Source organism: Mus caroli, unplaced genomic scaffold (assembly GCF_978045245.1).
Source record: "Mus caroli unplaced genomic scaffold, Mus_caroli_1 scaffold_8, whole genome shotgun sequence".
NCBI classification, from domain to species: Eukaryota; Metazoa; Chordata; class Mammalia; order Rodentia; family Muridae; genus Mus; species Mus caroli.
Window position 1 is genome coordinate 33,847,233 of NW_028227263.1, and position 9,836 is coordinate 33,857,068.

General features: G+C 51.3%; 1 protein-coding gene across 4 annotated transcripts in view; it reads left to right on the forward strand.

Moving 5' to 3' along the window:
- The window catches only part of Dkk3 (dickkopf Wnt signaling pathway inhibitor 3), a 43,148-nt gene extending 35,006 nt beyond the window's left edge, over nt 1-8,142 (forward strand). For all 4 annotated transcript variants that reach the window (XM_029479801.2, XM_029479802.2, XM_021166966.3 and 1 more), the window contains 4 exons: nt 2,490-2,582; nt 3,659-3,803; nt 4,684-4,840; nt 5,729-8,142. In XM_029479801.2, the coding sequence (XP_029335661.1) occupies nt 2,490-2,582; nt 3,659-3,803; nt 4,684-4,840; nt 5,729-5,948 (615 nt within the window). In that variant the 3' untranslated portion in view covers nt 5,949-8,142. The remainder of the gene's footprint in view (nt 1-2,489; nt 2,583-3,658; nt 3,804-4,683; nt 4,841-5,728) is intronic.
- Nucleotides 8,143-9,836: the final 1,694 nt, after the last annotated feature.

Here is a 9,836-nt window from a genome sequence, read left to right on the forward strand (position 1 = left end):
TCTCAGCCATGTCAGCCCTTGCTTCTCTGTTCTACTCAGGTTAGAGGCCCCAGCCTCCTCCTCATGTGGGACCTGCCCTTGCTGTAGAGGGAATCTCTGGATTGGACTGTCTTCTTTTCCTTTGTTCCCTCCCATGGTTGAAGACAGATTTCTTAAAAGCAGAGAGAGCCACCCCCACCCCCACCCCATAGTCATTTCTGTCCCTGTGCCTGCTGCTTCTTCCTCCTTCACAAATGTCACCTCTCCCACTCTGTTCCCTTTCTGTTAGGTTTTGGAAGAAATATCAGAAGTGTCCTGTCGCACCTCCCAAAGCCACCTGTGTACAGGAGGGTGTGTTGGGGAGCCAGGGAAGACAGCCTCAGCATCCCAGGATCCAGAACCACAGCACAGCCAACCTGTTTTAAATAGCATCTGTACCAAACATACACTTCTCCCTTTGTCATTACAGACAGCATAACCATGATGAGCGCGGTGTTCGTGAGGCACGGGGTACTAAATCCAAAGATGATTATGTAGTAGGATATGTGTGGGTTAGGTGCAAATTCTGTGTCCTTTTATATAGGGGACTTGAGCATGTGTGGAGTCTGTATGCTTGTGCAGATGTGTGGGGGTGGGCACATTGAGCGGCATGCTGGATGAAATCCCCCTCCCCCCAACCCTGGGGGATACAGGGTCAACTCACATTCTCAGGACCTTTCTTGTCACTATGGGATCCTGGATCCAGCAGATGCAGGTTCAGCCCCTTGACATGAGATCCTTTGCTTTCTTCCTGGTGTAGAGCAGATTGTAGCTCACCTAACATTGCTGGGCCACTGAGCTGGCAAAGTTAGGGGAACAGAAGGACAAAGGGATCTGCCTGCTAGACTGGGTGAAACCTGGGCTGCACTGTTGCTCCCTACAGAGGCCAACCCCCTGGGGGTGAGGGGAAGGAACCTGCATCTTCTGAACTAGATGGATGGGATTCTGGGGTCATGTGCGGGAGAGTGACATTAGATTGCTTTAGGGGTGTCTGTGTCAAACAGGCATCCTGACTCAGGATGACTCTGTCACCCTTAGAAAGGGATGGGGGCGGGAGGTGTTTTAGGTGACTCCATCTTTCTTCTTCGCTAGAGAGCCTTGCTTGGTGAGCAGAGCACAGCCCAAGCTCCCCTTGGTGGGCCCTCAGCTTAGGGCTGCAGCTATTCTGAACCAAACACCCATCTCCTCAGACCTACAAGATTGACCAAGGGACACTCAGTGTGACCTGGGTCAAGGACACCCGCTACTTCTCGGTAATAGCACTTGATAACAGTAAGCAAGCCAGGGCTTGTTTGCTGGGACCCAGCCTGTGCATGCTCTGGGTCTGGTCCCTGTCCCCCGCCCCTCCTCTGTACACACTGGTATAGTTACCTCAACTCACAGAGTGGAGCTGAGGACCAGCCCCAGGTACCGAGGTTCATGCCTGACACACCATGCTTTAGCATGCATGGCTCCACACCGGCTCTCAGGATGGAGGATGCTCATAGGTGGGGATGAGGCACACCCTGTTCTTCACAGAGACCCTTCTAGAATGTTTGCCTGGGTTCCAGGACACCAGGCTTCCAAGAGCCTCATCTCTGATTATAGTATTTGGGAGCCCTGAGCCCCTCCACTCAAGGGCTGTGGTGGGAAAGAATCTTTCTACTCTGCTTTAGCCCTACCTCTTGGGGGATGACGTGACTTTTCAGTGCTGCCATTTCCCAGTTGGCAATGTAGAAGTGACCCCCAAGCTGCCTCTTGCTGAGAAGTTTCTGTCCCATAGAAGGGATGATGAATGGCGTCCTTGCCTGTGTTTCGTCTCCTACTCCCTTTTCTTGGGGCTGAGCCTGACCATGGGTCTGACTCACAGATGGACAGATGTTCTTAGCTGAGTGGAACTGGCAGCCATGAGGAGAGGAGTCCTGGGACTGGGAGAGTGGGATTCCAAACTTCCAGCTTTCACTTTAAAGCTCACCTTGCCTCTTGGCGGCTCCTTAGAACCCAGGAGCCTGTGGAGGGCCCTCTGTGGCTTCCGGGGCAAGTGCCAAGGGTCTCTGGTATCTTCCTAGGCAGCAGGGACTGCTGGGCCTGGCTTCCAGCCCTTCCTGGGCACTCACACAGGGCCTGGGACTCATTAGCACCTTTTCTTCAAACCATCTGTTCTATGTAAGAACAACTTTGAGTCCCCATCCTCCCTGCCTTGGGTGTGGGGGGACACTGAACATAGATGGCAATTGTGTGGTGGATGCGGAAGGTTCACAGATCCTGGGGGTACTGAGAAGTAGGACCACCCCCACCATGTGGACGGCATGGAAGGATAGATAAAAGTGCTGGCCAGGCTGGCTTCTGGGGTGGCTAGGGCTGGTGGACACTTCAGGGCAGGCGCTTCACTTAAGACCCAGATTAACCCGGATTCTACCCTTCCAGGGCAATGTAGATCTACCCCTCTTTGTTTTACTGATAGAGTTGTCCCCCTCTCTCCGCCCTCTCAGGAATGTATCATTGATGAAGACTGTGGGCCCACCAGGTACTGCCAGTTCTCCAGCTTCAAGTACACCTGCCAGCCATGCCGGGACCAGCAGATGGTAAAGATGCCAGCAGACTCCATTGTTGTGCCAGAGAGAGAAGATTAGAAGTCCCAGGGGTTCTCAGCTAGGCTGCTTGCAAGAAAAGCCTTTCAGTGATGGGGAGAAGTCCCAGAGGGACTGATTCCTGGAGTAATCAAGATGCCATTCCAGCAGGCCTGCAGCCACTTCACTCCAGGATCTCTGATCACAATTGTGTGGCTCATGGGTAGCAATGGGACAGAGGAGAAAACAGGAGGCCCCGCACTGGTCCCTTCCCCTGGGACAGCAGCACACACAGCAGCGCACACTTAACAGTCCCCAGGCAAGGGAAAGGGCCACCTCTATCCTCCTGAGCTCCTCCCAGGCTCCCTTCCAGTCTCATTAATAAATGTGCAGAAGGAGGAGGCAGGAAGAGGCTGGAGCATTCCCCCACTGCGGTGCCCAAGCAACGGAAACTCATCGGGCCATTTGGACAAAGCCCATGAACTCTTGACATTTTCTTTGACAGTAAAAAAAGCACAATAAGTTCAGGAAATAAAGGGTCCTGTGATCTTGCTCTGTCCCTCTTGGAGAGATAGCTGCTGTTGTCCCTCACCCACCCCTCCGCCAGGCCACTCCAACATTACAGGGCACAGTCCTGGAAACCCCTAGTTGCTCTCTAATTGCAATTCCCTGTGGGGCTCTGGGCTCCTGCTTCCCGCTTGCTGTCCCCAGCCTGGGTCTTCCTGGCTCTGCCTTGACTGGGCAGCCTGTTAGACTCCTGCTGCCTCTGCCTGTGGCCTGAGGCACCTTCCCTTCTGACGGAGGTTAGTTAAAAGGGTGAAAGGTACAGTTGTGGGATGGAGGCACCAAAGACACACAGGCACTGTTAGACATCCACCTTCTTGGGTGCCATTTTCCCGACCCATCTTGTACCAACAGCCACACTTCCATGCTGGCTCCTGGTTTTCACCTTGGGTCTGCCTCTTCTCCTTGAGATAGGGGGGGAGGGGGAAGTTACCTTTGATTGATCTGAGCAGGCTGGAACACCCTGCTAGGCCGTCCAGGCTTCTAGGCTAAGACTTGGGGCTTGTGTTTGTCCCATTTCTCTGCAGCTATGCACCCGAGACAGTGAGTGCTGTGGAGACCAGCTGTGTGCCTGGGGTCACTGCACCCAAAAGGCCACCAAAGGTGGCAATGGGACCATCTGTGACAACCAGAGGGATTGCCAGCCTGGCCTGTGTTGTGCCTTCCAAAGAGGTATGTGGGTTCTCCAGTAGCTGTTGGGGAAACCTGCCCCCAATCTCACAGTCACAGTTTGCTGGGCCTCAGAGTGCCTTCCACCCTCCTACCCCCCAAAGCAGGGTCTTCAATGACTTCACCAGCCCCACAGCCTCCTACTGGGGTAGGGTGGGAAGACAGGCACTGGGTTTGGTTTTTCCCAGTGTTGACTATTCCAGCTAAGTTCTTTTAGGATGTATGGATCCTGGCCAGAGGGGCGGGACTCCTAGGTGGGTGAGATTCCAGGAGCCCTTCCCCCATTCCTCAAAAGCACACTTGGCTCCAGGAATCTTTGTGTGAACTCTCCTTTCAGTTCCCAGCTTCAGTTCTCAGTGCCTCTCCCCCTGGGCCAGCGCAGGCCCTCTCCTTTGCACGCAGTGTATCTGAAAGCTCTCAGCTGCCTCTGGGCTCTGCTTTCTCAGCTGCACTGTTCCTCCAGGTACCTGCCACTTCAATGATTTGCTTGGAGGACAACATTCTAGAGGTTGCTCCTCTACCCCCCCCACCCCCCCAAGCCCCTCTGACACCTGGACTCTCCTGTTTGCAAGGCCTTGTCCACCCAGATCCACTGTCCTCTTTATTTCCACTCCTTGGCCCAGCTTGTCATACTACACTGACCCGGGCCTTTATTGGCACTCTGTCCCTGCTTAAAGGGCCTTGGTTCCATGGTTCATTTCTGCAGAGGGTTTAGCATCTTCAGGCAGATTCCTGTAACTGCTCCAGTCCTTGGGGGTTGGTCCAACTGCTGTTCTTGTCCTTTCCACGGCTTCAATTCTAACCTCACCTGGGGCTGAGGGAGGCAAGCAAGGCTGCATCCATTTCTCTTCCTGTCCTCATGGTGACTCTCGGCTGGCTCCAGGCCTGCTGTTCCCCGTGTGCACACCCCTGCCCGTGGAGGGGGAGCTCTGCCATGACCCCACCAGCCAGCTGCTGGATCTCATCACCTGGGAACTGGAGCCTGAAGGAGCTTTGGACCGGTGCCCCTGCGCCAGTGGCCTCCTCTGCCAGCCACACAGGTGAGGTCCTTTCTGTTGACTGTACTGGGGGCTGAGAGCAGCCAAAATATCATCTGGGAGTGGGGGGAGCTCAGGAGTAGGTTTGGCTGGGAGGAGATATTGATTCAGTGAAGGGCAAGTGTGGCTGGAGGTGTCCCTGGGTCACTAGGATAAAGGGGTCCAGGCAGCATCCGATCTGTAGGTTGAGGCTCTCTTAGATGGTGATTGAAGCTTCCCAAGTGGGTGCCCTAGTGGGAGGGTGTGGAAGGAATGAGCCCAGACCATCCCATCGTAGCGGGGGAAGATACTGACAGGCAGGAAGTGAAGACCACCAATGTGGAAGGCACTTTAGTGTTAGAGGCTCAGAAAACTGAAGCTTCGAGCTGGAGAAGTTGCTCTCTACATCTTTCTGCCCTGCCACAACCTCTACTCAGCCTTCCGTTCTACCGGAATCCAGGGTCATAGGGAAGACAGGCAGAAGTCCCTCTCCTTTCCACTGAGGCCTAGGTTCACAGAGTGTATAGCAGCTGTGGGGGAACAATGTGCCTCCTGCTTGGCATGCAAATGGGCAGAGGGCTTAGGGGACTCTGTGTGACAGTGAACTTTCAAATCCCAATCATCAGGGCCTGCTTTCAGGCAGACAAACCAATAGTTAGTCTCACACACACACACACACACACACACACACACACACACACACACACGACTGTCCCCAGCTTCTCCCAGCTGACTCTTCGGGAAGAAGTTGACAGAAAGCACCCTAACAAAAAGTAGTGAGTGAGTGAGGAGTGAGGCCTGAAGGCCCACAGAGTGTGGCCCGAGGTTTCACATGCAGTTAACATGCTCCAAGCCTGCTCTCCAGGATAATGGAGAGAACCTTGACTAAATGTCCTTGACTCTCTTCCCCAGCCACAGTCTGGTGTACATGTGCAAGCCAGCCTTCGTGGGCACCCATGACCACAGTGAGGAGAGCCAGCTGCCCAGGGAGGCCCCGGATGAGTATGAAGATGTTGACTTCATAGGGGAAGTGCGCCAGGAGCTGGAAGACCTGGAGCGGAGCCTAGCCCAGGAAATGGCATTTGAGGGGCCGGCCCCTGTGGAGCCACTAGGCGGAGAGGAGGAGATTTAGACCCAGACCCAGCCGAGTCACTGGTAGATGTGCAATAGAAATGGCTAATTTATTTTCCCAGGAGTGTCCCCAGGTGTGGAATGGCCGAAGCTCCTTCCCAGTAGCTTTTCCTCTGGCTTGACAAGGTACAGTGCAGTACATTTCTTCCAGCTGCCCTGCTTCTCTGACTTGGGAAAGAGAGGCATGGCGGGTAAGGGCAGCAGTGAGTCGTCCCTCGCTGTTGCTAGACACGCTGTCTTGTTCTTCATGGATGGAAGATTTGTTTGAAGGGAGAGGATGGGAACGGGTGAAGTCTGCTCATGATGGGTTTGGGGGATACAGGGAGGAGGGTGCCTGCCTTGCAAACGTGGACTTGGAAAAATGTAGCCTTTGCTTTTGTCTTGCGCCGCTCCCATGGGCTGAGGCAGTGGCTACACAAGAGCTATGCTGCTCTGTGGCCTCCTACACATTCATCCTTGTGTTTCAGCTCCTACCTCACTGTCAGCACAGCCCTTCATAGCCACGCCCCTTCCTGCTCACCACAGCCTGGAAGGGGACCAGAGGGGATTTCTCTCAGAGCCCCATGCTCTCTCTCAACCCCATATCAGCCTCTGTGCCAGCGACAGTCCTTCCATATGGAGGCAGTGAAATCCTTTGGTTTTATTATTTCCTCCTCCGAGGCATGCCTGCCACTAAGGTCAGGTGGACTTGCATGTCCCTCTAAGGTTCGTAACAGTGTGCCGGACACTGTCTTCCACCGACTGCTTCAATACCTCTGAAAGCCAGTGCTCGGAGTGCAGTTTGTGTAAATTAATTTGCAGGAGGTATACTTGGCTAATTGTAGGGCTAGGATTGTGAATGAAATTTGCAAAGTCGCTTAGCAACAATGGAAAGCCTTTCTCAGTCACACGGAGAAGTCACAACCAAGAGTACAGCTGTGACATACAGACAGAAGAAGGCTGGGCTGGATGTCAGGCCTCAGATGATGGTTTCAGGTACTAGGAACTATTACCATTCTGTATCTATCCAGAGTTATTAAAATTGAAAGTTGCACACATTTGTATAAGCATGCCTTTCTCCTGAGTTTTAAATTATATGTATACACAAACATGTGGCCTTCAAAGATCATGCATAAACCACTACTCTTTGCTAATTCTTGGACTTTTCTCATTGATTTTCAATAAATACAAATCCCCTTCATGCAAAAAATATAAAATAAAACAATCTGTTGTATAAAGAGACAAAAAAATTCCATAGAAGCAGATTTTCCAGGCATCTGCAGTTCACCTCTTTAGAATCGGAATTCGTTGGGACTCTTATCCTTGTCTGGATGGGAATTAGCTTTAACAGAGAAAATACTTCACCCTCTCCTGAAAGAACAAATGGAATATCTGAGTCTTCTCTTGGAGGCTCTTTCCACTCAAATGCAGTTCTGGGGCTGTGCTAGCATTGATACTGTAACAAAACGGCTGAAGTAATGAACTTATATATTTAAAAAGTTAGGTTAATTGGGTTCACCATTTCAGGTTTTAGTCCTGATCCCATGGTGTTGAAACTAAGGAGAGGCAGCACAACGTGGCAGGGGCATGTGGTAGAGTCAAGCCACTCCCTTTCTGGCTAACAGAGGAGAGTGGGCAATGTGCAGTCTTGTCCAGGGCACTCCCTTCCCCCCAGGGTCTGGGCATTCTCACAAGGACCTACCCCTTAAAGGTGGAGAGTTCTGCAGCTTTGGTTTTAGTTACTCTTCTGGGTAACTAAATACAATCAAATGCCCAACAAGAAGCCACCTGAGGGATGAGGGTTTATTTTGGCTCCTGGTTCAAGCAGGGAGTCCTTCGTGGCAGGCGTGTGGGGCTGCTTCCTGCAGTATGGAGGATCAGGAAGCAAAGAAAGAGCAATGCAAGACTCAGCTTTCTCTCTCTTTCCCTGATTATTTATTCTGGAACCCCAACCCTTGGGGTGGTGCCGCCCACAGTAAGGGTGAGTGTCCTTTCCTCAGAACTCTCTGGAAACTCTTGGCCTCAGAGAAATGTACAGAGGCGTGTTACCTAAATTGTTAAAATCCATTCTGTTCCAAGACATGGGAGCGCTATGTGCTAAGTCTTCCACATAAGAGCACCGAGTACTTCTTAAATGCCTGTAAATCGCATCTGAAGATACCACAGTAAAGAGATGTAAACATTTAGGAAAACAATAAATGTAACTGATGAAGTCACCTGTGTCCATGGTATGGGTCCATTTGTCACTAATCCTGTGCTGGTTATGATTTTCTGTATTTTATCTGCTATGCTGAAATCCTCTGGTTTTACGGATAAATGTTAAGATTCAGAATAACTGAATAACATATTTAAAAAAAATACTCTCAGGTTGATAAAGATTATTGTAGCCTCCCAATATTGGGATGGGGACCAATTAACAAGTAGGTCTTTGGCGAGGGAGTTATTTTATCAGGCTTGCAACAGAATTATGACACATTAAGCTCTTTAAGGACTAGATTAATGAGGTCACTGTATGTTTAGGGCAGCAGGGCAGCGGGCTCTGATTCATTATGCCTCTGAATTTTACGAGATACTAACCGATGAAGAGATGTGGCTTCAAAAAGATGGATTGAGGTAGCAGTCAGATGACGTGGCATCTAGGGGACCTCTATCTTGGAGGTGTCCTGTATTCAGTGTCAAAACTTACCAGGGCCACTCTATCTCATGGATCAGCTGGCAGCTATGTGCCAAGGGCTTCCTCAGAGCCAGATTTGTGATGTGCCCTGAGGGTTCCCAGATGAGAGCCCAAGCTCTGAAATCATCACAGTAGAAAGCAGGCCACAGTGAGACCAAGCAGTGACTGACACCGTCAATCCAGTACAGATTGTTAGAGGAGCCTCAAAAGAGTACTTAAGATGCAACCAGGAAGCGCTTACCAGGAAGTCAGAAGGGGGACATGGCGGGAAATGGATAGGATTCTCAAAGGAAACCTGAGGAAATGCTTACATGAGGCTGAAAATTGTTTTGAAACCAAAACCAAAAGACAAATAATAAACCTGTTGGGCACTGTACTAGCTGGTTTTGTGTCAAGTTGACACAAGCTGGAGTTACCACAGAGAAAGGAGCTTCAGGTGAGGAAATGCCTCCATGAGATCCAGCTATAAGGCATTTTCTCAATTACTGATCAAGGGTGGAGGGCCCCTTGTGGGTGGTACCATCTCTGGGCTGGTAGTCTTGGTTCTAATAAGCAAGCAAGCTGAGCAAGCCAGGGAAGCAAGCCAGTAGGGAACATCCCTCCATGGCCTCTGTATCAGCTCCTGCTTCCTGACCTGCTTGAGTTCCAGTCCTGACTTCCTTTGGTGATGAACAGCAATGTGGAAGTGTAAGCTGAATAAACCCTTTCCTTCCCAACTTGCTTCTTGGTCATGATGTTTGTGCAGGAATAGAAACCCTGACTAAGACAGGTACCCATCATGTATCAGGCCCTGTCTCAAGAGCCAGAGTGAGTTGTGAATGAGGGAAAAGCAGAATCCCCTTCCCAGAGCTAACTACCACAACATAAGGACTCCATGAGAGGCCTGGATGCTCAGCTGAGATTATGCCTCACCATTGTTAATGGACCATGGGAAGAGCTGGACAGACTGTGGCTCTCAACTTCATGCCTGTTCTTTTCTTGGATCAGGTTCCTGCCAGGGGAATGGCAGGAGCTGAAGGTTTGGCTCTTTAGTAGTGATCCCAGCAAAGGACCAGGCTGCCAAAGATGGATTTCCCCCCTCTCCCTGACAAGGGAAACGGAAGAATTCCCACCTTTCCATCTTCCAGGACAGGCACTTATGATGTGGCATTTGGCTTGACAGCCCCTGGGGAAGCTGGGAACTACCAGGCTGCCATCCTCCAGGTCTTCAGAAAACACTTACTTCCTGGCTTCTGT